The sequence below is a fragment of the Phasianus colchicus genome, chromosome 2 (genome assembly GCF_987193195.1).
Source record: "Phasianus colchicus chromosome 2, bPhaCol1.hap1.1, whole genome shotgun sequence".
NCBI lineage: Eukaryota > Metazoa > Chordata > Aves > Galliformes > Phasianidae > Phasianus > Phasianus colchicus.
In genome coordinates, this window is record NC_143437.1 from 62,480,936 (window position 1) to 62,507,520 (window position 26,585).

At 41.3% G+C, this 26,585-nt stretch overlaps 2 protein-coding genes across 4 annotated transcripts in view; one reads left to right on the forward strand and one right to left on the reverse strand.

Moving 5' to 3' along the window:
- MCM9 (minichromosome maintenance 9 homologous recombination repair factor) overlaps positions 1-26,585 on the forward strand; it is a 56,880-nt gene that overhangs the window by 6,510 nt on the left and 23,785 nt on the right. For both annotated transcript variants that reach the window (XR_016464388.1, XM_031611335.2), the window contains exons 4-7: positions 458-539; positions 1,483-1,683; positions 3,873-3,998; positions 7,213-7,332. Coding sequence is in view for 1 of the 2 variants with exons in the window: in XM_031611335.2 (XP_031467195.2) it covers positions 458-539; positions 1,483-1,683; positions 3,873-3,998; positions 7,213-7,332 (529 nt within the window). In the remaining variant the exon portion in view is untranslated. The remainder of the gene's footprint in view (positions 1-457; positions 540-1,482; positions 1,684-3,872; positions 3,999-7,212; positions 7,333-26,585) is intronic.
- On the reverse strand, positions 15,663-25,040 carry ASF1A (anti-silencing function 1A histone chaperone). Of its 2 annotated transcripts, none has more exons than XM_031611338.2 (4): positions 24,596-25,040; positions 22,006-22,121; positions 18,207-18,383; positions 15,663-16,085 (listed from the first exon to the last, which is right to left on the reverse strand). In XM_031611338.2, the coding sequence occupies exons 1-4, from the start codon at positions 24,702-24,704 to the stop codon at positions 15,873-15,875; spliced, it is 615 nt and encodes a 204-aa protein (XP_031467198.1). In that variant the 5' UTR covers positions 24,705-25,040; the 3' UTR covers positions 15,663-15,872. The 2 variants fall into 2 exon arrangements, with proteins under 2 accessions (XP_031467198.1, XP_089991966.1); XM_090135840.1 differs by lacking the exon at positions 24,596-25,040 and adding an exon at positions 24,134-24,583.

Below are 26,585 nucleotides of genomic sequence, written 5' to 3' on the forward strand. Positions count from 1 at the left end.
GTATACCAGAAAAATGTAGAGAATAATCTTTCAGTATGTAGTTCAGTAAAGGGTTATCTAACCCCTGGACATGCTTCAGAACTCAAAGTAAATTTTACTTAATGAATAAGTGTCTGAAAAGTATCTCAAATATTAATGACAACAACAAAAATCAGTTATTTCAAATGATATCTCTTAGTGAGGTTTTTTCAGCAAGATATTGAAGTTACTCAGCACCTCCCAGGATTGAGCACCTTTAGCTAATTTAATACCCATGTCTGTCTCCATTACTATCAACATCAAATTTCCATGTTTAAACTCCCGACAGCAGTAGTGTGTTTACCATGTAAGTTCTATGAGAAAAATAAGGATTGACCTCAGTTCCAAGAAGGGATAAAAGGTCTTCAAGCCATAGTTGCAATAAATGACTTTTGAAAGGTGCTGTTCTTAATAAGTGCTATTCTGTCCTGTCTCCTAGGTTCAAAGACTGTCTGTCGGAAGCATCCCTCGTTGCATGGTGGTTGTTCTGGAAGATGACTTAGTGGACAGTTGCAAATCTGGTGAGGATATAGCGTACGTTACATTTAATTGTACCATAGGTGTTTTTACTCTTCCATTTGAGATCTCTGCCAAGCAGTCTGTCAGTACTGAGGGTTTTTTTAAAGATATATGTTTATCTGTCATGTTGTTGTTTCAGCTTAGAAGTTAGCATGGCAGTTGAAGACTGATCTAGAAAGCACTGTATATCTATCTACAAGGTGTATCTTGATTATTTGACAGATCAGTTTCAATAAATGTCGTGTTGTGATGCACTGAAAGTATGCTAAGTTTGTTAGCGCAAGAACCCCAAGCCTCTTAAGGAAGTGGATTGGGCCATACCTGTAGTGTGATGTCTGTCCTTAGGTTTGGAACACTGTGCAAACTAATATATCTAAGGGATGCTGCAGATGGAAAAAGCTGCTTGTCTTCCAAAAAGGAAGCTAATTGGTGAGGGAATGAATAAGAATGGACTAAAAATTCTTAGTTATATCCCTACAAGAAACTCAGTACTCATTATTGGTTGTACTGTCTGATAACACTGTGGCCAGAAGGTTCATGTGCGATACTGGTATTCTTCAAAGAAGTAATCAAAGGTTAAGTAAGTGTTTGCTCTTTTAGAAAAGAGGAAACACAGGTAGGTATAACTTAAAGAATTCAGAAGTAGAAGTACATAGTAGCTTCCTACTACAGACAGAAGGAATCTAGTTAATGTTTGTTTCAGACTTAAAAACTGCAGGATTGCTTTTTATTGCTGTTTTGTTTTTCTGGGGTTTTTTTGTTGGTTTTCTTTTTAACTTTGTAACACAGGGTCTAAACTATACTATTATCCATTACTGCAGACACAGCCACATATTTGTCAGTCGTAATAGATTTTACCTTTTTTCTCTCTTTTTTTTCTTTTTTTCTCTCTTTTTTTTTTTTCCCCCTCTCTTTTTTTTAACCAATCTTTGTTGTTACCCATAGGAGATGACATCACAGTGTATGGAGTGGTAATGCAGAGATGGAAACCTTTCCATCAGGATGCACGCTGTGACTTGGAGCTTGTTTTGAAAGCCAACTATATTAAAGTAAATAATGAGCAGCTAGCAGGTGTAATAATTGACGAAGAAGTCCGCAAGGAATTTGAAGACTTCTGGGAAAAGCATAGGAATAATCCCTTAGCAGGTTAGTGCTTGAAAGCTTTAAAGTAGATGAAATTAGGAGTGACAATACAATGACTGAGCATATATTTTCCCTATATATTCCTACCACTAGTTACTCCAAAAATACATTTTTTCTAGAGGAATATAAAATAGTTATTTTAAAATAGTGCCAAACATCTTTCATTGATCTTTCTTCTTTTGGATTTCTAGTCAAGTGTTTTCTGGAATGTTTATTAGCAAGAAATGAAAAAAGGAAAAAAAAAAAAAAAAAAGGTGTTTTATAAACATGAAAGAAAAAGCATACTCATTAGAAGTAATGTGGACCAGATATACTTAGCTGTTGAGTAACATAGCTGTTGACTCCGGGGCTACATGTCTCATTTCTCTGCATCCCAACTTAAGCTCTGAATCATTGCCAAGCAGCTTAGCATATGCCATCTTTAGCCTTACTCTGGAATGTAAAGCCCCATGATTTAAGTGCTGTGGAGCCTCACATCACATACGGAGAGACTCTGATTTGAAAGTGGCTTCCAACAGCCAGAGTGTTCAGCAGGCTGGCTCCTAATTTTACTCTGGTTTACAGTCTGCCACCTAGCAATTACCAGTTGTGCCCCAAACTCCGTCCCTCTCCCCTGATGTAAATCCCAGTGACACTGGGATTTATATCACTGAACTGTCTCAAAATAGCACCATCTTTTAAAACTTTGAACTTAGTCTTTCTCCTTGAAAGACAAATGAAAAAAGAGTAGGTGTCGCTGTTTCCCTTAAAAATCAGATTGCTCACGTGAGAAATCAGAGATTACATCAATGACAAACATTCTTGAGAACTGCATTTCCTAGAAAGTAGTTTAATTGCTAGCCTCTGACTGTTTGGAGTGAAAACAATTGTTACCACTCTGTTGTGAAACTTTGGAATGTAAGTCAGGATCTACTTTGATGGTCCCAGGTAGTCTTTCATTCTCGAGATGATTTTTTGGAAACCTGCAATGTGGTTTTATGCAATATTAGTAATTCAGAATTAAGCATATATGAAGTGGCTACAAGAAAATGGGGAAAGAAATTGGAAGAATTCTTATTGCCCGAGATGTTCCTTTCAGGCTGTTTTTGTGAATTAGTATTCTCTCTGCTGAGGGCAGAGATCAAACTTGATGAGTCTACTGTGAAGGCCGTTTCAGAACAGGTAGTATGTGTATGTTTACTGTTTTTCAAGAAAGAATGGTACAGTCCTGCATTTCATGCCAGTCAGTTCCTGATGCTGTGTACTAGGTATGTCCTGAGAAGACAGCTTAGACAGGTGACTTTGATTTTTCTGGGTACTAAGAAGAAGCAGAACTGTTGGGCTGTTCATCACTGACAAGGCAGATGACTCTTAAGTCAAATAGAGGCAACTAAAATCTTGAGTTATGCTGTGGCTGACCAACAGAATTTTTTGATTTTTGGACAAAAATATGTTAACTTCCTCAAACTTCTCCACAAGAGGCATATATGTCTCAAGTCATTACAAGGTGCCTACTTATTTTGCCAGTACCAAGTACTTATATCCAAATTTAAAACATGTTAGGAATTCAAAATTGGTTGCTTTGTTTTATGTGCTCTAGCAGTGTATGACATGAATCCTGCAATCCCTAGTGTGCTGTTGGTAACAGAATCTCAAAGGGCAAGCTAACAAAATTATCATAGCAGATAGAAGTGCTCTTTTGCTCTTTAAGGCTATGGAAGGGAGGAGGAGAGGAGGAACACATTGAAGAAGTAGAGTCAAGATAATGAGAAAATGAGCTGTGTTGTGCCTATGTGAAAACATGTACATTTAAGAAAAATAAGAAAACAACACGCTGGTTTTCAAGGGGATATTTTGAAGTGTGGAATAAATAAAGTTTACTTCTTCACAGCCTCTGCACTTTTATTTGAAACAAAAGCAGTTGTGTGATGGCATTTTGTTAGTGCCTTTTCCTAAATCATCCATCCATTCCTTAAACTGCGATAGGATTGGCATTGCTGCCTGTGACAATGGAAGATTTAACTTCTTTAAAATTAAGAACATTAGGATCAAACAATCATTTGAGTTTCATTTAAAAAATGAAAAAGAAAGAAGGAAAGAAAGAAAAACAGGCCCAATTTTTTTGTCAGTGCAGGGATGTATGTATTCATGAGAAATGAAGTTTTACTTCATTTACTGGCAGTGCTGAGTGCCACTTTCTGCTCATGTTCTAGGGAGGAATGAAATTTTGGCTAGCTTATGTCCTCAAGTGTTTGGATTGTACCTGGTAAAGCTGGCTGTAGCCATGGTGCTTGCTGGTGGTGTGCAGAGGATTGATGCTACTGGAACTCGAATCAGAGGTTAGTATTTCTCTGATAGTGTCTTGTGTACTAACAGTTGTTCCCATTGCTGTTTTCACCCATATTCCTCCTCCTTTCCAAATTAGTAAGGTTTTAGAAGCATAATAATCCCATTTCTGTGACTGAGAACTAATGGTGAATATTCTTCCAGAATCTCAGATAATCAGAATCACAGAATCACCAAGGTTGGAAAGGACCTCCAAGATCATCCAGTCCAACTGTCTGCCTATCACCAATAGTTCTTACTAAAGCATGTCCCTCAACACAGCATCTAAACATTCCTTGAACACCTCCAGGGTCGGTGACTGACCACCTCCCTTGGCAGCCCATTCCAGTGCCTGACCACCCTTTCAGAAAAGTAGTATTTCCTAACGTCCAGCCTAAATCTCCCCTGGTGCGGTTTGAAGCCATTCCCTCTAGTCCTACGACTAGTTACAGGAGATCACTAGTTACAGGAGTCTACAGAGGTACAGGAGAGAAGAGGCTGACCCCCAGCTCACTACATCCTCCCTTCAGGTAGTTATAGAGAGCAATAAGGTCTCCTCTGAGCCTCCTCTTCTCCAGACTAAACAATCCCAGCTCCTTCAGCTGCTCCTCATAAGGCCTGTGTTCCAGAACCCTTGCCAGCTTAGTTGTCCTTCTGTAGACACACTCTAGACACTCGATGTCTTTCTTGCAGTGAGAGGCCCAAAACTGAACACAGTACTCAAGTTGTGACCTCACCAGAGCTTAGTACAGAGGTACAATCACTTCCCTGTTCCTGCTGGCAACACCATTTCTGATGCAGGCCAGGATGCCATTGGCCTTCTTGGCCACCCGGGCACACTGCTGGCTCATGTTCAGCCAAGCATCAATCAATACCCCCAGGTCCATTTTCTCTAGACAGTCTTCCAGCCACTTTGCCTCAAGCCTGTAGTGCTGGGGTTGTTGTGGCCAAAGTGTAGGACCTGCCACTTCTGGAACTTCATCTCATTGGCCTCAGCCCAGCTAACCAGCCTCTGTCCAGATCCCTCTGTAGGGCCTCACTACCCCCAAGCAGATTGACACTTCCAGCCAACTTGGTGTCATCTGTAAACTTAATGAGGGTGCACTCAATGCCCTCATCCAGGTCATCAATAAGGATATTGAAGAGAACAGGCTCCAGCACTGACCTCTGGGGAACACCATTTGTGTCTGGTCGCCAGCTGGACTTAACTCAATTCCACTCTCTGGGCCCGGCCCTCCAGCCAGTTCTTTGTCCAGCAAAGAGTGTACCAGTCCAAGCCACGGCCTGCCAGCTTCTTGACGATACCGTGGGAGACAGTGTCAGAGGCTTTGCTGAAGTCAACCCTCATCTCAACCTACCTCAGATCCCCAGGTTCCTCTACATAATAGGTTTGAGGCCCTGGAACCGAAGGGAGAGGGGAGTGAAGATACGGTGGGAGGTCTACCAGCAAGGTTGTCTGGGGTGAAGCAATCAACTCCACACCTCTAGACTGCCTCCACCAGGAAAGAAAAAAGGGTGATTGTTGTCAGCAACTTCCTTCTGAGAGGAACGGAGGGCCCTTCATATCAGCCTGACCCTATCCATAAGAAGATGTGCTGCCTCCCTGGGGCCCAGGTCGGGGATATTTCTGGAAAATTCTGATCTTCCTCTCCAATTATTACCCTTTATTAATAGTTCAGGCCAGCAGTGATGAGGTCGTTGACCGAAGCCTGAGGACTATCAAAAATGACTTCAGGGGACTGGGGCGCTTAATTAATGGAGCAGGCATACAGGCAGTATTTTCCTCTACTCCTTTGGTAGCAGGGAAGGACACTGAGAGGAGCAGGAAAACCCATCTTCTAAACAAGGCTGAGAGGCTGATGCAAACACAAGAATTTTAGTTCTTTGACCATGGAATGGTCTACTCAGCAGTTGGCCTGAGGTTTGCTGATGAATCTCACCTGTCTCAAAGGAGGAAATGGATCCTTGCCCAGGAGCTGGCAGAGCTTGTGGAGAGGGCTTTAAACTAGATATGAAGGGGGAAGAGAATAAAACCAGGCCTGCTGGAGATGAGCATAGGGGATTGATAAATGAGATTGGGGTGAGGCAAGGGGCACAGCTGAAGTGCATCTACACCAATGCACGCAACATGGGCAACAAACAGGAGGAGCTTGAAGCCATTGTGTGGTGGCAACTATGACTCAGTTGCCGTTACAGAAACAGAAAATAAAGAGGATGACTGGACTTTCTTTTTGTTTTAATTTTTCCCAAATAAAATCAGGTAAAAACATATGTTCAGGATTCTATTAGGAGAAATGTTATTGGCAGTTTTTTTAGATCAAACACTAACTTCACTTTTTATTGTATAAGTGATATTTTGAAATTACTTCTAGTATAATATTCCTAGTGATATTTGGCATCAAAGGATGGAATATTAATATTTTCTTAATATGGATCACTATAGTACACTGAAAGGAAAATTTAAAGGATTCAATTTACTTTCTAATGCCAGACTTTTCCATCTATGATTGTCAGCACTTCTCACTTAGATCTGTTACTGTAAGTTGTCCACCTGCTGATTCTCCTTCTGTTGTTATTAGATGGCAAATATGCCATGTGCCAGGTGGTACACAGGTCATAACCTATGTAGGTCATAATAATTGTAAAGTAATATGAGTGCATATATAAATAGAGGATCTGCTTAGTGCTCCAGCAACAAAATAAAATTATAGGTTAAATTGAAGTTGTAATAATGTTTTGGGGATGACAATCTCACTTTACTAAGATTGTAGTATCCAAATAATTTACTTATGTAATTACACTGTTTTGGAATCACTGAATTGTATAATTGTTGGTGATATAACAATATTATTTAAGAAAAACAACCTGATGATTTCATTAGGTCATTTTGCAGTAATTTAAGTAGCTGAATAGTGAAAACATAACTAAGCCATGGTATCCTCATCAGCTCAGTCTAAGGAGTATTCTAAAATGTAAGAACTTGCTTTATGGAAATTTTGTCAAATACCTGCTTTTATTTTTTAAATAATTCATTGTAAGTATTTGGTTTGGGTATGACCTTGCATTTATTAAATGATAAATTGATCACACCCTGTAAATATGTTGTAATGCTTATGTAGTGCTAAATGTGAGATGAAGAATTAGAAGTAGTATTTAATTCAGAGCATTTTGCATATATTTTTCTCTGTATATGTACTATCTTCTTCTATGTCAATATTTTCCCCCAAGGTGAATCACATCTTCTGTTAGTTGGAGACCCAGGAACAGGGAAATCTCAGTTTCTCAAGTATGCAGTAAAGATTACACCACGGTCTGTGCTTACTGCAGGAATTGGATCTACAAGCGCAGGTATGTGCTTCTTCACTTGGAAATTTTTGTAATGTACTCTTTTAGTGTTCCTCTCAGCTATGACGAATGTGACATCCTCTCCAGATCTCACATTGAGTGATGTGCTAGAATCACTTGGTTTCCCATGAACATATATATATATTCAGGGGAATATATGTTCTTCTGTTGTTTTATATATTTTTGGCTGGGTTCCAGTTTGATTTCTGCTTGTTTTCTGAAGTATACCCCTGTGTTGAGGAACTATTTCTGATATATAAAAATGCCTTCAGAGAGCAAGGTTTATTTAAAAAATAACCCAGACTTTTTTTTTTAAAAAAAGAACCCTCCAACAAGCTTTCAGTATGTCCTAGCTGCCTCTGAATGCTAGATATCTTTACGGACTTTTCAGTGGACAATATGCTGGCTCAAATCACCTCTACAAATGACTTCATTTGAGCAAATGACTATATTACTAGTACATTGTGAAATAATTAGGGACAAAAATGAAAAGGTTTCAGCCAGCATGTTTATCTTAACTGTTTCTCAGATACTGCTATTCTCTTTATGTTTGGAAACATCATTATTATTTATACATAGGAAAACCAGACGATAAATCTTTGCCAGTTCTGAAGCTATGCATACGTGTGTGATGTGTCTTCTGTAGTTTTAGAACTATGACAGCTATTTCAGTGGTAGTAGAATGAGCACATACACTCTTGTTTGAAATACACGTGCCCCTGATTTTCCACCCAAACAATTGGCAAATGTGTCTGAAGAGAAACTATTTTGGCTCAGCATAACGTTATATCTACATTTTGTTCTGCTAAGAACTAAGAACTGTAGTTCTTAGGCTGGATTAATAAAATTTTGCCCAGGGACTGGCACTGACCTAGAGTAAAATTTTGTCATGAATTTCATTGCGATCTTGCCCACTTCAGTTGGGAGTAATCTTCCTGTGTCAGCTGCTCTCGGCTTCTGATGTTGCTGTTGGTTTTTTCACCACATTTTCCACTTCACCTTCATTTCTGTGTGGTCTAGTTTTCAGGTCAGCCACGACAGTTACGTTCAAAGACATTTCCCTGAAAACCGATATGGAGGTTTACAAGGTTATAGTGATACACATGCAATAGAATCAATGGAAATTATGTGTGGGGATAAATAGTTGCATCTTGTGAAAGGATCATTTTAGGTCTTTGATCATCTACATTTCACTTTTCTTTATATTTAAAAAAAAAAAAAACTACTTTATCTCCTTCACTTTCCTGAAATCTTACTGCAGGTGTGCTTGAAATTCTTAAGAACCCTTATCATGAATGAAACTTGAGTACCCCACCAGAAACCCCAACCATAGTTAATTGTAGTGGACATTTTCATCATTTGAACTGCTGGACTAAAGCATTAATTTCTAGCCCAAGAGTTTGGATGTAGCTTAAGTTATTTTCTTTGCCCTCCTTGTTCAAGGAGTGTCTTATTAATTAATATTTTTGGAGCTGTACCTAACATTGATTTTGTCAACTTGCTGTTCATGTGGAAGCACCAAATGATGTGTTTTATAGTACTATAAGATTGTGTTAAATTTCTTGTCATAACTGCACTCTTCAAATTACCAATTTCTACTTTCTCATTAGAGGAGACTCCTAATGAATATTTTCTCCTCTATAGTAGAAAGATGTAAGTTCTGTTTCCTCCTAGTTCCTTACATTATATAAAAGTAGTCTGGACTGCAGTTTAATTACTGACTTTATGATTACAGTCTACATATGCCAAAAGACACACACATGAATTGGTAAAAGCCTGGATAAGCTAAAAGTTGTCTTATATCTGGATTCCTTTTTCAGAGAAATCTGGCAATAACTCACCAAATTCTGATAAGATCTTTTACATTAACATATCTTGTATCCATTGCCCATCTGGTGGTAACTGTTTGGGGACATTGGAATTCTTCTTCCAAAGCTGTCGTATCCATTTTCCATTTTTCCATACAAGCATTTCTTGATGCCTGGACATGGTACTAGATAACTAATCCACTTGTTGCACCAAAACTCCTTTTGTTTTCTGTTATACCTTAGGAAACATTTCCTTTTAAATCCACTATGATTCTTTGTGGCCCTGCAGTGTCAGCTGCCTGCTGCAAACCTGTTGACCTATCTAGACCTAACTAGAATTAACTTTGCAGAATTGCTGAAAAAGTAATCCAACTCTAGTTTCATTTACTGTCAAGTCCCCCATTCTTTCAAACAGGTTCAAACCTTGCTTCCCCTAAGGCTTTTTAAACAAAATTTGTGCTTCATGCTGATTCAGAAAGTATGATCCAGGCTAACACCCTGTTTTGTTTTATCCTTTTTTTTTTTTTTTTTTTTTAAATTCAATGAGTATTGAAGAGTTTCGTCTTTCTTATCTCACTGAGAGGCTCAAGTTGACAGCTTGCTGCAAATAACTTTTCCAAAGGACAAGTAATCCATTCTATTTGTGGGTAAAAACAGAACATTAGTTTCAGTCTCTAGATAGCACGCTGAGTTTACTTGTTTTATTAGGATGCCTTTCTTGATAATTCTCTCCAAACTTATGACTTTACAAGGAACCAAGCTTTATTCCTTTGTCATCTCTTCCATTAAATTTGTGAGCCACAAGGTCAACCCACATGCAGCAACTCAGTGGCAAACATTTCCTTTGAGAGAGAGAACTTTCTGATTTGTAAGTAGAAGATGGGAACCACCTACCTCACATTTTCTGTCTACAGTGTGTTCATATTTTGTAAAGGCCTGGTTCATTCTTTCTGCTTCCCATCTGAGAATGACAAATAGCCCTTAATTTTTCAATATTGGTACATACTTTTCCAGAAGGAGACTTACAGAAGTTTAACAAAATCTCTCTCTGTTTCTGCCTTACTACTGAGTTTAAATGTTTTGCTATCCTCACAGTAGTACTACGTGTGCGTATTTGGATGAGATAATCACTAATAAGAAAATATTTCCTTTTCCCCTGGAGCCTGAGATTTGCAGCAATCATTTCAGTGTGTTTGACTCCATAGGGGTTGCAGCCCACACATGCCTGCTGCTGGTGGGTCTGGAGCTTGTGGGCATTCAGGCCACAGTCATGCTGACATTTTCTGGTGTGTACTTGGCTGTTGAAATTTCTGGAGAGTTTTGTTCAATCCACAGATGGACTACATAAAGAATTTTGTGAACTGTGTTCAGAACAGCTTGTCTAAAATGTGGGAGACTATCAGCTGTTTCTCCTACTCTCCCGTTCTGTACAATACACCCTCCTGAGCTGTATCTTCCTCTTACAGCCTCTACAGAGCCCCCTCAGAGTACTGCCTCTTGTTGACATTTTGCAAAGTCTGTCATTGTCCATATTGATGCCAACAGCATTTTGTTACTATATGCTCCTTTAGTGTTTCTCATTGAAGGCAACAAACTGAAGGGTAAACAACCATTTTTCTTCTTGTACTAAGCCTTTCCTTGCTACATGGTCTTCAGATGCTAACCTTTGTCTCTCTTATCATCCAGTAGAAACCACTTCCAAGTGCTCGCTGTGAATTACAGTTATGAATAGAGTACATGTTATCAGTATCCTGGGATACACCAGGTACTGAAATTGGAGACATTTTTCCCAGTCTGTAGATTCCCCAAGCTGTTTCTGGGCACTTGCTAGTTGATACAGACTAAGGCAGTGACAGGGAACATGCTAGCTAACAATTTAGTGCTGAGGATAATAGCATGGCAGTGCTTGGATCCATACTATGGCCCTGATTAGGTTACTGAGATGTAGTCTTCAGGCTAGTCTTTTTGCATGTTTACTCCTAACACGTTTCTTATTTTCCTGAATATTCAAAATTGTACATGAACTCGTAGTAGTTTCTGTCAGCATATATGTTGAAAATACTTTTCTTACAGTATGACTTCACTGGCTGTTCCCTAAGCAGTTAGGCCTCAAGTCAAGGAGGCCTTAACTCTCTAGGAAGTCTGCTAAACTTCCCTAAGGAGTGAATTTTGAAATTTTGATCAAAGCTCCTGGGAGAAATACAATATCCCTCTAGCAGTATCTCCTGGAGATCAGCATATTCCCTTAATTTCCTTTCACTAATGCTATGGCCTTGTCCTGAGACAGTTGCTACCTGCATGTAACAGATTAGAGCAAAGTCTGTCCTCAAAAATATCAGTCTGTTCACACCTGTATCTGAAGACCTCCAGATAGGAAGGACAAGAAATACTGCAGGAGGAACATCTTTATCAACAGTGTCGGCCAGAAGTCACAATCTTGGCAGAATACATTCAGGCAGGCCTTCATGAGAGGTTTTCTTCCTGCTATTGAAGTGTCAGACATTTCATTCAGTTGATTTCTGTTACAGAACATTAGGATTCTCTTTGCTGTACCATAAAGCCTTCTACTGCTTCCCAGTCTGTATCATTGTTGGTCTGCCACACCTTTCTAGTGAGATAGAACAAGCTAGAGGACCCTTTATATGGAAAGATAAGCCTAATTATCATCTTAAGATCCAACAGGCTTTCAGAGGGAGACCTATGAACTCCTGACATTTCAGCCAGTTCTTATCATTGCTGTTAACACTTAGCTGTTATCTCCTACATCTGGTGCTGTCATTCTGCAGCACAAACTCTTTCCTTGGTTGTCTGCTGGAGGCTGGTCACATCACCCATACCATGAACAGTGACTGCTTACCATGCTTCCAAGCCAGCATTAGCAAAAGTCAGAAATGCTGATGGGTGTCCTCCCTCCATCCCACCCTTTGTTTCCAAGGGGCCTTTATATTCTAGATATAAACCCTGTTTAACTTGAATGTAGCCTCCATAGTGACTCCAGCTGGTTTCTCCCTCTTAGAAATTCTTTGCTAAGACCGAAAATCAAGCAAAAATACCTCCACCTGTCTTCTGCAGCCCATGTCTAATCTCACATTTGAAGACCAGCTCTTAAGAAGCAGAACTTAAGCTGGAAACATAAATACAAAAGAGAAAGCCTAGCATGACCAGTTCCCCTTACACTGTCTGCCATTACAGGTAGTTGTCAGTTTCATTTTGTCTTCCCTGCTGACCCTGAGCAGAACCCTCCAGCAAGCCACAAATGTAACACACCATCTCCAGCCCAAACTTCTTTTGCAGCTCTCAACAGAACATAAGAATCTGGCCCACTGAACTTGCAGGCTATTGTCTTGCAGACTAATTGTTGTAGTTGAGTAGCAGGGTAATTAAGGAAGTGAAAGATCTCCTGCAGTTGTCCAGACAGAAGTCACAAGATTTAGTTACTCTGCTCTTTTCTGTCTTTTGTGAGAACTAGCATGGAGTGTGCATGCACAATGTTTTGGGTTTTTTTTTCGTTTTTCTTCCTTATCACCAATTTCAGATGGCAGGTAAGCAATCTATATATATATATGCAACTGTGTTAGCCATCAGCCAGCTGACTTCAGGAAAACCACCAATTGAGGCCCTCCAAAGAAAAATAATGGATTCTTACATTGTCAGCTTTGTCTCCCACATTGCGACTCACTCAGGAGTACAAACTGCAGGGCAGGCTGTAAACTAAGTGACCATGTTATTCTAGCTACATTCTGAGCCCGGAAGACAGGAAGAAAGAGTAGTATTCTCAGTGGTGTTTTGCAGAGCCGTTAGGGAGGTTATGCTTCACCAGTCTCCCTTATGACGGAGCTAGAGTAATTGCACCCTTCCAACTCTGAATGTCATAGTAATTCAAATTAGAATAATGCATGAATTAATCACATGACTGTAAGATGAAGGGACAATGTGTGTTTTTCTTTAAGCTAAACAGAAAAATAACCATCTTTCACCAGTAACAAGGCCTTGTGTGATCCATCTGTTTCTTTGTATATGAAAAATCTCTGATGAATATTATGACAATCTTCTAATGGAATTTAGTATGTCTATCTAGCTGAGGTACAAGTACAATGAGATGCATCACTATTCCTTTCAATAGATTCTGTAGCATTTTCTTGCATGTTGATAACTTATGCAAAATGAAGTTTGTTGGTAAGTGCACTTGTCTTCAGCTTTGAAATTGTAATGTTCTGCTGTCAGTGCTACCTGTCTACATTTGGTAAGCAGCCCTGCTGTCCTGAAAAGTTCAGAGATAACAGACAAGTTTTTATAGAAGTGCAGTATGTTCACTGTATCTTTTAATGCCACTAATTTTGTGCTTTGATGTCACCTGGTCATTAGTCCTAAAGCATGTGGCATACTCAAATTCCTTATCTCTAGAATATGGTTTTGCCAGGAAATGCAGCAAATACAGAAAACAGTTTGTATGGACTGCTAAGATCTGGACAGGCTTGAAGAAAGCTTGAGAGCTTTCCTATCTTTTAGAAAGCAAAGAAAGACTGCTCCTCTCAAAAAGACTGTGAGGTGCTCTCATAGTAGGTATGGTGGTTCTTTTTACAGGTGTCACCAAACACAGCATAGCAATTCTTTTTTCTGCAGTTCATGGGTCAGCTATAAGTAGTGTTTGTATCACTGAGGGGTTGCCATATTCTGTTGCAGCATCATGCCATATGGTCTAGTTTGAAGTTAACTGCACAGAAGTTCACAAGTACATTTAACCTTTTTTTTCCTTCTAAACAGTGTATCTTCACTTTCTGAATTTCTCTAAATTAACTGGCTTGCAGGCTGATTGATGTAGTTTTACTCACCATGTTTTGTAGTTGATTCTGCAATGGCAGTAACAGTTTGCTTCTCTATCTCTCTAGCACATGCTTCTAAAAAGCCTCTGTGCTATTGGTGAATGGATCCTGGTCATAGCTTGTACCTGATCATACTTTCAATTACAGGAACAGAAGTTTGAAATACTATTACAATAGCTTTAGCTTAAGTCAGACATCATTAGCCTATTAGCATTAGCCTTTCAGCAGATGACTATGTTAAATGTTTACATTTGAGACATATTGACTTTTGCAGTATCCCATTAGAATTTGGGTTCCAAATATTAACGGCTCTCAAGACAATTTGGTCATTCAGCTACCATATGCTCTGCTGAGTTGCAATGCAAGAAAGAAACATGTACATGTAACATTCACATCAGGTTTTCCCTTTGCAATCTGAAAGATATATTATAAATTAAAGACAATTGTACTAATTATGTGAGAAAGACAGAAATGCTAACTGACCGGGACATCTTCATCCCTGTTAGAGAATGCAGAAAATGGAGAGAAAGCATTCTATTTTTATTCAGAGCTATTCTGCCAAGTCATCATGAATTTCATCTCTTTTAAGGGCCTGGAACCTACAAGGGTTAACAGTTTGTGTGGTTACTAGTAACCAGCAGAACAATATTTCTGTAATCTGACATGACAGATTACAATTTTAAATGCATATATAGTCACAGTAAACCTATAAGGCTGACAAGGAGTAGAAGGAATAACTAAATTGTTAGTGTCATAACAATTTCTGAAGTCTTTACAATTCACTGCCTCATTCTTTTTCATCTTCAAGGGTGCCTCAGGTAATAGGGAATGTGTCACTGCAAGACCTTCAGGATAGGCAGTACATTCTTGAGTATGAAGTGCTCGCCACAAAAGGGTTTGAATCTTAATTTATACCAGTGCATCATTTTTCTTTAAAAGGTAACAAACCTGAAATATTGTAAATTCCAGATCTTTCAAAAAACTGAAAGAAAACATCTAAACTCCTTACTACAAGTAAAAGCACAACAAAAACATAGTGTACTTAAAAAATCAATGTATGAACCAGCAACTGTGCATTACAATCTTGCAGAAGAGCCATTTTTTGGGAGTGCTCATGCCATTCCTTTTGACACTTAAATTTTCTAATAATTGCTTGAATCTTTCTAACCACCTATGCATACTCCTCAGTGGCTGCAAAAGGGTTTTCTCATGAAATACCCACCTGAATCCATATGAAACTCAAAACATATTGTTCTCAAAAAAACAGTTTAACTCTAGCAGCAAGAGATTAAGAAAAGTCCTAAAATTGAAGATGCAGATGGTAAATCTGAAACTGCATGCTTTAAGTAACAAGTGTGTGCCTTGAAACGAAAAGAAGCTTGCACCTAAAATTATACTGTGCTGTCCACTTCCACAGAAAGAGGACATTTGGGGGCATTTTTTTTTAAGCACTTGTCTTTGTACTTCCTCTAATAACAGCTTTGCTCTTCAGGTGTTTAATTAAAGGGCACTTTATATTTGGCAATCTGGATATCAGAGATAAGGACACAGCATAGCATTATTGCTTCATTTTGCCTGACTATTTCAGTTTTTTTTGCTTTCATCAGTGCTTACAAAGTAAGGGGGGAGGGGAGAGGAATACGCATACTTTAATAAGGTTCAATTTAGACCAACAGAGTAACAAGTTAGAGAAAAAAAGCAATTACTTAAAAATAGTTGTATTTATATTCCACAATTTGCTCAAATACTGTTTTTTGGGTTTTTTTGTTATTTTTTATAAACTTTCTACAGGATGTTTTAAAACAAGTTCTTCACATTGCTTGTCAACTATATACTTAGGGAAACTGAGGGAAATAGTTCTGGTTGTTTTTACAGTTTAATACATGTACAGTACCAAAACGATGGTGCTTAGTCACATGCAGTCCATATGAGATTCTAACATAACATTTAATGAATTTTCTGATGTTGACCATCCCTTTGATGCTGAAGGTAATGCATCTGTAGAAAGCAGAGACTGTAGATTTGGGTTACTGCTCTCTGCATCTTCCAGTTTTTCAGTGTTGTCCTCCCAGTTAATGTGGAATCTTGTGACTCTGGGATTAGATGCCAAAATATTCCTTTGAAGCTGGGTGGGAAGAAAAGAAATGGATTATATAGTATTTATGTCTCTAATCACAATTCACATTCATATGGGTTTTTTCCCTCTTACTCCCACAGCCATATATGTGCAAAATAATTTGTTAATGTAATTGCAAATCTGTAGCTACTACATATGGATAAAAACATGCTTACAGGAATACACCACTAGTCCATTTACTTTAATATCCAATCCAGCAAAATAAAAACATCCTCCTAAGAAAGCACTTAAGTGTTCTGTGAATTCAAGACTATACAACTTTGCAAGTAAAGTGCAAGGGTTTTACTTTAGGCAGTGCTTATTAAAGCAAGTAACTACTCCTACAAACATTCCCTGTGCTGCATGACTTGATAAAATTCTGCATCAATTTCATGGTGTTTGCCATAATTTTACTGCTTCCATCAACTGTTTATCCTCATCTAAGAGAAAAGCTTTTCCTTACATTAAATCGCTATACTTTCAATTCATCTTAAATTGAAAAAACATTACTCTGATTTGATAGTGGGCACACCTCGACACTGGTCACGTTTTATTCTTATAGTTGGCTTTCATTTGTCTTTGAAGTGGTACATATGTATGTGTGTGCAGCCCATACAGAAAATATTCATCTTCTCTCAATCTTTCACTGTTTTTCAAATAATACAGTTAATTTTGAAGGATGGCAAATTATCACAACTGACCCCTCATCTCATTCAAGTTAAAACTGGTCACAGAAAAAGTCTTCCTTGTTAGTAATGTTTATTTTATTCCCCAAGGAAGTGCTCTTTTTAAATGTTTCCCCACCCCTTATCCAAACTAAGGTGGCTTGGTAGGTCTACTTCCCATCAACCACAGTTAAATGTGTTTAATGACCCTTACGTTCCTCTTACATGTTTAAGTTCTGCCCTGAAGTCATATTAAGACCTTTTTGTACAAATACATGATAGCTTTTCCTGTTCTTTTTCATGCAAGCAGTTTTTATATTAGAAAAAAAAAAACAGAATTATGACAAGATATTTCCAAATTCAATTACTTAAAGAAAGTTATTCTAGCATTCACACCGAAAATAACAAAAGATTTCAGGATCATAATAAATAAAAGAGGAACAGATTGTAAATTTAAGAATCAAAAATTAACAGTAACTGTGAATTTTGAGTACACTTAAAGCATCTGATCCTTGAAAATAAAGTTAAGCATAGAAAATCATTAGCAACTTCAAAAAAAACGGTTTACGTACCAGTTTAGTTAAGTTACATTTGAGGATCTGTTTCAGACTATGGGAATTATATCTGTACGTTATTCCACTCACTTCTTCATATACCTAGTTGTATAATTCATGTAAACTTGAGAAACAGCCAATTTTTTATTTATTTTTTTTTTATCATGACCACTGTGGACATGAACGTGTACACATCAGCTTTCACAAAGAGAAAACCCCAATTCCACAAGATCCTTTACTAAAGCAAGCCAGGGTACAGTACAGAACTTTGTGTGTTTGTTCCACAGGAGTTGGTCTGACTAGTTTTTGATGTTTAATTGGCTTTTCTCCTCTAAATAATTGTTTCAGATCTCATTTTTATTCTACCCCTGGTTCAGTTTTTAGCATGAAAGTAACTATGTTTTTCAAGTTTATATTTTAACTTCTGATCATGTTGTCCACTTATTGAATAGTCATCTAACCAGCTCTTACCAGGTTACCCATCTTCTCTCTTTTCACAGAAAAATTGTTTTTCAGTTTCTGCTTTGCAGAAAATTGGAATAGTTGTGTAGGGACTGTGTTGAATTAAAACTTCAGTTTCAGATCCCAATTTCCTGTCCTATAAAAAACCTTTTTTTTTTTTTTTTTTTTTTAAGAACAGAGTCACTTTGTCAACAGTGATTCAGGTAGAGGGAACCCAGTCTCTATTTCATTTCAGGAGTATAAATTCATGCTGACATCCAAACAAAGCTTCAAATTAGCAGAAACTGTTACTGATTTCTGAATGTTCTCCAAATTTGTGACAAATACATGGTACTTCCACTTTGTCCCCCAGTCTTTTTGTGTTATTCAACATGATTTATGAAGCATTTGGAGTTTGATTCTTGAAAATGTTTTATAGGCATACAATAGACAGACTGAATGTGCCTTACCTTAGAAAAGTCTGGTTTTACTGGTGGATTCTCTCTCAGTTCTGTTTCAGTATATTCGTTGTTTACATAGTAGCCTACTCTAATAAATTCTTGACCTCGATAGGTGCATGTAATTAGCACAACTGTTACACCTACTGCATCTGCATCTGGAATAAGCCCTGGGTTAGGTGCATCAGCCTAGATGAGAAAAGGAAAGATTTATTAAAATAAAATCAACACCATATGTCTATCTAGCAGGGCAATCTCAAGTAGTATCTCCCAGCACATAACAGAGCCTGTATGTAAATTTAAAATGTTTCTTTCAAGTTAACCTGAAAGCAGACCTGCTTTTATAAAAACATCAACCCTGAATTTAGGACGATATCCTCTAGAGAGGGAATTACTTACAACAGAGTAATACTGTGTGCTGACATTTCTCAAGGGTGATTAGACAGCTCTGATCCAAAACTGCTTTTCAATACATAATTAGCTGAGCTGTTGTTTGAACAAGCACGCCAATCGTTCTCTAATTCTACAGGGCCATTATTCTGTAGCCCACCTTAGTAATTCAGTAAAAGTATTTCTTTCCATACCTCTTAGGTTGACTTGATCTGTACGCATTTTTTAACATGACTAAACCCTTACAAATACAGACTGTAGTTTCTATTTCAAAAGCAGGGACAGGCTATAGTGAGGTCTGGACTGTGCCCCAAAAGTCTAGGAAAAGAACAAACTATGTCTCTCATCTGCTTCCGCATGCCTACATTTCTTAAAATGCATGCAGTTAAATGCACTGACCACTGTGGAACATCAGACATTTTCAGCCAGTCCTCATAGGCAACTAACACAATTTTCCTTAGCATCCTTACTTTCTGTAGTACTGTAATCATTAATAATCAATAAAAGACTACTTCATAAAATGCAGTTTACCTTGGTCTCTTAAAATGCTTTCTAACTAAATACTTGCTGATAAAAATGTGGTACCTCCTTCTGCTCTAAAATTTAGACTAGCAGCAATTTAAGAATAAATGAAAAAGACTCATGTTTACAATTTTGCATGAGAAGTCCAAAGCTAATAATGAACACTTTTGTTCTGAGTATAAATTAGTATTAATTATGTTAGAATAGTTCAGGTGTAATGAATCCTGCCTTAGGACAGAGGATGAATGGGATTAATTTTTGCTATCCCTCTTATCCCTGTTTTTCTCTAGTATTTATATGCTCTGTGAAATTCAGGAGCTAGTAATCATGCATCATTGACTTCTGCTCTTTGCTACTTATATTTTGAGCCTTCAAACCAAAAAGCTTCTTTTTATAAGAAGCTACAGGCACTTTACAGAACAATTAAATAAATTGGACCTCTTGGGTATAAATACACCAGAGAGGAGTGCAGCTAGGGAATTGGGTAGACTCCCCCAGCCCTGAAGGGAGCATGCAATGACCAGATCACTTTACAGCTTGTCCAGGGGAATGGCCAAGGAAAAGCAGCACAGAGGCTAAAAGAAAACACAAGAACTGCCAATGTATGAATCTGCTACATTCAGTCATCCTTCTCAGTGCCCAGGGCCATGTGATTACCTGAAATTCCATAGTAGGCAATTATAGAATAGTACACTGCAAAAGTACACTCTTCAATTTAACTTCCTATAAAAAAAAAAACTTAACTAGCACAAGATGGTATTTCAGCTCTTCCTGACTGCCACTGGCATTTCATGTCCCATAATATGCTATGATAAGATACAGCTGTGAACTTGCAGAAATGCTGTTTTAGTCCTACTTAGCTATTGACTACTGTTTTGTCTGAGTGGCAATGACATTGAACATGATTTTTAAAAAAATTCTGTTGTCTTTTCTCAAATACTCCCTGCCTTGGATATAAAACCTCCCAATTCCCTAGGGAACACGTAGCCATACACAGTGGTTGCAAACAGATGTTGTGGTAGGCAAAAAGAGGTAGCAAGATTAACTTCCACATAAAAATCACAGTCTTAATGTGCCATTCTCATGCTAATAATTAAGGATTTTATGAAATCACTCAATGCATACACTGTCTTAAATTATCTTGTTTTTCCACATAAGACAGATATGCATTTAGCTATTACTAGAGAGTAGCTAAATTAATGTAGAGTCATATCTCCCCATAAGATTATAAATAATTTATAATCTCCAAAAGAATTTACTGCAAATCCCCAAATGCATAGCGAGAGAGAAGGCATCAGGGTTCATTACCTCTGTCTTGGTATTTTAATCTAAACGGGCAAGGCAGTATGCCTTTAACACTGAAATCTTTTAAAATGTTAAGAATTTGGTTGTCCAAGTCTGAGAAGCCATCTTTCTGTATTTAAGACTAACGTACCAACCTGATACACAGCTCCTTTTTCACAAAGGTAGTTTTATCACCCTCAGTATTATGTGTGTGACACTCCATTTTATTTGCTATTTCAGCAATTTCTGTATTTAGAAAAGTCCGCAGCATATTATAAGCTGAAAATTTTATGCATTTCTGCAAAGGGCCTTTTTCTGTGTTATCCCTGACAAATACCACCTCTTTGGTTTCTGTATATGCCTCCTGCAGCTCTGCAATGCACCCCATTCTGCCCTTCCCTTGTTCTCTCCATCTCCCAGGCAGTATTAGTTTGGTGAATAAAGTAGCTTTAGTCACCAGCAAAGGCCTACTACAGCAATTCAGGTTTTGATAGTCTCTTACATAAAGATTAGCCAAGTCCTACCTTCACCTGAAATGCAGTGGTTTTGAAGTCTAACGTACTCAGACCAACATTAATTCAATTAGAAATAAAAGGGACACTTCATAATAACACACCAACTCAGTCTCTTACCTATTTGAATGTAAGCAAGGTGCTTGCATGTCCACTCCTAGTTTAGCTTTAGTGTCAATTATAAACATTCATATCCATTTTAAATGGAAAGGAGTTCATTCAACAGGAACTGCAAGACCAATAAATTAAATTTTCAAGGCCCTCCTATTATGACACAACCAAAATACAGCTTTTTAGGCACCTGCCTCCTCTCCTGCCCATTACTGTCAGTGATGATACTTTGTAACTTGACTGAAAATAGTGCAGTACTTAAATCAGAAATCCAAGTGCTAGCTGATATCTTTGGATATAATGCTAGAAGATAGCTTCTTTTGAGAGTAACAGAGGATCATCTAATTCTGACCAATTAATGCCATAAGATAAAACATCTCGATAACAGAAGAACTATTGATAAATTATGCATTTGTAATGAACATGATAAACAAGATCAACAGCGTCTTCATTTTTTGTGTGGAAAAAAAATAGGGCCCAGCTCCAAAACAAAATAGAAAAGTTTCAGCACACATGCATACGTAGTTAATAAACATATCTTCCAACCCAATCTCATTCCTTCAGCTGTCCTGAAAGGCAGGGGAAAAATAATTATTCATTTGCAAGTTCCCTTCATTTGAAAGTTTCAGAACCTGAAATTTTCAAGTAATTGAGACTTACGCTATGAGCGTGATCTAGTGAGTGACAACCCTGCTCACAGCAGGTGGTTCAAATCTGGTGGGCTTAAGTCCCTTGCAGCCCAAGCTGTTATTTTATTATATAAAATTATCATCACCTACAGGAACCGTGCCTTTATCAGTGTATCTTATATTGATACTACAAATGAAAATATTAGTATGGAAATACTGGGGGCAAAACATAAATCTTAAAGAAAGGTGTGTGATACCTGAAGAGCTGACTGAAAGTTTTTCAAGCTTTAAGTGCCTCTTAGTGCAATAGTCATCTTCAAAGATCAAAATAACGTAACTCCTTTAGAAACAATTCAAACTTACCTGAAATACAAACATGTGTCTGCCTGCAGGAACAGGTCCTACTAAAACAGAGTCTAACACTTGGTCATACTCTTCACTTTCAGCTGAACCCACATAAATTATCTTCCATTCCAAATCTGCAGAACAAAAATTAAATAACAAACATTTATCATTATAGTTAAGGGTCTTCCACTCTTGACTGTCTGTGATTTTGGTTAGCTTAAAATTGTTTCTTTAGCAACTGGCATAAAGGATAAGGAACTTGTTTTCATGAGGGAAGATGATGCTTTCCCCAGTCCTCATGAACTAGACCATCCCACCACCTTTCTCTGGTCAGTCAGTACTGCAAGAGTCCCACTATTTTCATAGGCAGGTTAAGCTGTGATTGTTCTACAGCAGGCAGGGTCCATTCACTCATTAGGACATGGAATGAGAATTTCCTCAGTCTGCAGGAATGTCTCCAGCATTCAGGATTGCAACTGTTTTTCCTCATTAATGAAACCTTAAACCTTCACATAGGGCAGCACAACTGACCAGGTTCTGCATCAGAGGCTCTGTTTACCCCATAAGCACCTGGTGTTAGCTACTGGGGTACTGCAGGTACTCATTGGGTCAGCTGATGACCTTTTGTCGGAGTCTATGCAGTTTGCTATGTACAAGGAGTGAGGACTTATAGGCTAGATCACTTGAAGTTTTTATACCATCACTTGCTGTTATTCCAGGAAAACAAAGTCATTCTAAACCAGTAATACTTAGTACTGAAAAACAAGCCTTTGAAAGATACCTTTAAAAGGTTGATCTGATACTGCTGAGGAACAACAACATGGAATAATTTAAAAATGGGGGGAAGCGAACTCGAAGAATTCAGTTTTAAGACCAGTGGTGCACAGGACTGGCTGTAAACAGCAGAGTAGACATTAGCACACAAATGCTAAGGAAATGACAGCAATTCATTCTTTTAGAAAAGCTATTTAACCTCATTTTTTAACGTGAAAAATAGCAGTGCTTACCCTAAATGTATCCTGTAGTCTAACCTTCATCATATGGGGGAAGGGAACTGAGAATTTTGAATTGGGCCACTCTTATTAGCAGCCTGACCGTCCAGATTTAACTGCAGTGTGAAATGCACACAGCGAGGAGCAGTCACACAACCGAAGGAAAGGCACGGCGATGCCCTGTGCCTGTTCTGCTGGGGGCACCGCTGCGTGCCACACGGTGTGAGGATTCAGGTGCTGCTGTCCTGAGTGAGCCCTGACTGCCCGAGGCAGGGAGAAGCAGCCACAGGCATCGGGGTGGGCACCGAGCTCACTGGTACAGGCTGCTCAAGTTGAGATGCTGATCAGTTTTAGGATGGGTGGCAGAGGCCTGCAGGAAACCCAAATGCAGACAGGACTTTCTCAAAGTTCCTGACAGCACCGCCAACCCTCCGCACCGTGGCAGAAACCCGTGCCGAGTGCTGAGGGAGGCAAACTGTGCGACAGCGGCAGAAACGTCCCCATTCTCCATTGCCATGAGTTTCCCTGCCTGCCTCCCGTTGCCTTCCCGGGCTCCCCGGCGAGCAGGCAGCACTGGGCCCCACCGGGGCAGGGCCGGCAGCGGCACCTGTTCCCGGGCAGCTCCGGCCCCCGCTCGGGGCCGCCGCGCAGCGCGCAGCTTCCTTCGCCGTGCGCCGCCGCGTTCGAATCTCCCGCCCGGGGGTTCCCGCGCGGACTCTCGGGGCGCCTCCCGCGGAGAGGCGCGGCGCGGCCTGCCGGCGGCGCGGGGACAGCGCTGCGGAGCGAGCCGGGCCAGACCGGGCCGGGAGCCTTCGCGGCCCGCCGGACGGACGGGAAGGCGCGAGCCCGGCCGAGAAGGGGCTCTTAGCCGGGTCCCCCGCTCCGGGGTCCCCGCGGGGCGGCGTGCAGGGCGGCGCCGGGCCGCCTCCCCCGGCGGCAGCCGGTAACTTTCGAGTGACTTCCAAAAATAGTGGCTGCCGCCACCCCCTCCTCCCGGCACGGCTCGGCGCCCCCAGACCGCCACCCGCCGGGCCCCGAGCGTTGTGCCCACGGAGAGCCGCCCGCCCTGCCTCCCGCTCCGTTTTTTTTTTTTTCCTTTTTTTTTTTTTTTCTTTTTTTTTTTAAGTATTAAAATGGAGAGCGAGGCCCCGCACCGCTGGCTCCGAAACGCTGTCCGCGCTGCGGGTGCCGCCCGGGCGCGGCGGTGCGACCGCGCAACAGTTCCGCTCCCGCGTCGCGGGGCCGCGCGGCGCCCTGCCCGTCCGCCCGCTCCCGCTCTGCCCCCCCACGCGCACACAAAGCTGGCAACATGGCTACCACCACTCTAACAAGTTCCTCGCAACTTGAAGGCGGCCTCGACGATAGCGCGGCGGGGAGCGGAGCGGAGCGGCGGCCCCGGAGCCGAGAGCCCGGAGCGAGGGCTCCGCCGCTAACTTTCCCCGCCGGGTTCGGGCCGGGCGGCCCCGCCGCAGCTCCGCATCCGCGCGCGGCGGCACGGCTCTGCGGGGAGGAGAGCCGTGCGGCGGCGGGAGCAGGCCCGGGCCGAGGGGAGCCCGCACGGCCCCGCATCCGACGGCCCGGGGCCGCGGAACCCGCGTCCGGAGAGCGGTACTCACCTTCCGACAGGTCCTCTATGCACTCAAATGTGATTTCGAACTGGAAAGGGTTGTAGAAAGGAGAAGGGTTGTCCAACACCACTACATTGTTCACCTGAACCTTTGCCATATTTTGAAAAAAACACAATAGGAAGAGCGCGTGAACGCCGCACGGCAAAGTCCCGAGCGCTGGTCTCCGCCGCGCACGAAGCCCCGCGCCCCCGTCGGAGCGAGGCTGCAGAGCCGCGACTCGGGGAAACTTTTCTTCCCCCCTTTTATTTACACCGGGAGCACTCCACACTGTTCGCAGCTTTCCTATTTCACTCAACTACGGCCCATTCTGCCCTGCTCGCCGCCAGCGCCCGCCCGGATTGGCCGCGCGCTGGGCTAGGGCCCTCCTCCCCGAGCCGAGCGGAGCCGAGCCGACCGCCGAGCGGCGGCAAGACAGGCTCCGCCGCCCGCCCGGCCCCGCCGCGCCGCTCGGCGCCCCCGCCCGGCCAGCGCCCGCCACCGCCGCCAAACCGCCCTCCAGCCGCCGGCCAACGGCCGCGCGGCGCGGGAGGGGCCGGCCCGAGCGGGCGGGGCCGAGCGCCGAGCCGAGGGGCGGCCCCGGGTGCCGTAGGCCGCGCCCCTGCTCGCGCGTGGGCTTCCGGCGTGTGCTGTGTGCGCGCTGGTTTTGTTTGCCCGGGGATTGTCATCATCATCATTATTATTATCATCTTTTTTAATTCTTTTTGCGAACCCGAGGTGTCAGGCGATACGAGCTGGCTGGGGACTGCCCGGCCGAGCCCGCGCCGGCCCCGCCGTGCGGACCCACGGGGGCCGCTGTGTGAGCGGCCTCCAAAAAGCCGTCATCCCGTGGCTGTGCTGTAACGAAGGGCCTCCGGCGGCGCCGCGCGCCCCGAGCACAGGCGGCCCGGGGAGGAGGCCATTTTAGGCTGCCGTGTGCGGGGATGGCAGCGGTGACATGTCACCGACCGCCGCCGCGATGGGGAGAGCCGCGCCCGGGGCTGGGGGTGTGAGGTGTTTCTCTTCAACGTGAGAAGCGATCCCCTGGGGAAATAAATACGTGGTCAGGCAGCAATCGTGCCTGCAGGGAAAACCTTGAGTGTGCAGCAGGAAGGTGTGGAGCAGACATCTTGCCTGAGCCATGCAGACGAGGAGCAGAGTCTGCCATGTCTGCAGTGAGAGCAGCACTGCGGCCCTCGGCTCTTAGCAGTCCTCCAAGTCACTGCCAGGTTTGGAAAGGGGATTACGCTTCTGTATTTACAAAGAAGTGTCACCATCTGATAGTTGCCTCATCTGTTGCTCACTGTACATTTTTAGCATTCTTCATGTCAGACACAAGGCCAGATTGGGCACAGTAGAAGAGATTCCTCACAACAAGCTAAAATTACTATCAAGAAACATATATTGCCAATAACTTCTGACTGATCTGCACAGAGATGAGCAGGCAGCAGCCTCTTCCCTGGGACATGGGAAGTGCTGGGTGGGGAGATCCTTGGGCAAGCTTTGCTGTAGCATTTCAGGAGGTTTCAGGCTAGCAGCAGCCTGTCAGCTACCTGGATATTTTGAGCAGAGCACTTTGGAGTGAAAAAGAACGGCTAAAGACGGAGAAAAGGCTGGGAAGTAGTGACTAGGAAAATGGAAAAGAGCTGCATATACTTGATAGTGAGCAGCCGTTACCACAGCTTTGAAATGTTTCTGACCTTCCATGCTCCCAGTGTTGTGTCACGTGTACATTCGCTAATGCCTGCTAGGAACTTATTTTGTTCATTTTCATTTTGAATTTATTTATTTTTTCTAAGTTTTATTCTTCAGCTTTGGAATATCTGTCTATTTAAGTAGTTGGTGGGTAAGGAGAGTTGAATGCATCCATTCTGTAAATTTGTGGGCTTTTCAGTCATCCCAGTTTTCAATTTAATCTAGCAGATTTGATTTTCTCACCCTTGTTAATAAGAAATTACTAAGTTTGGAAAGCTTAGCAGAATCTGCTCTGCAGATCAGGGCT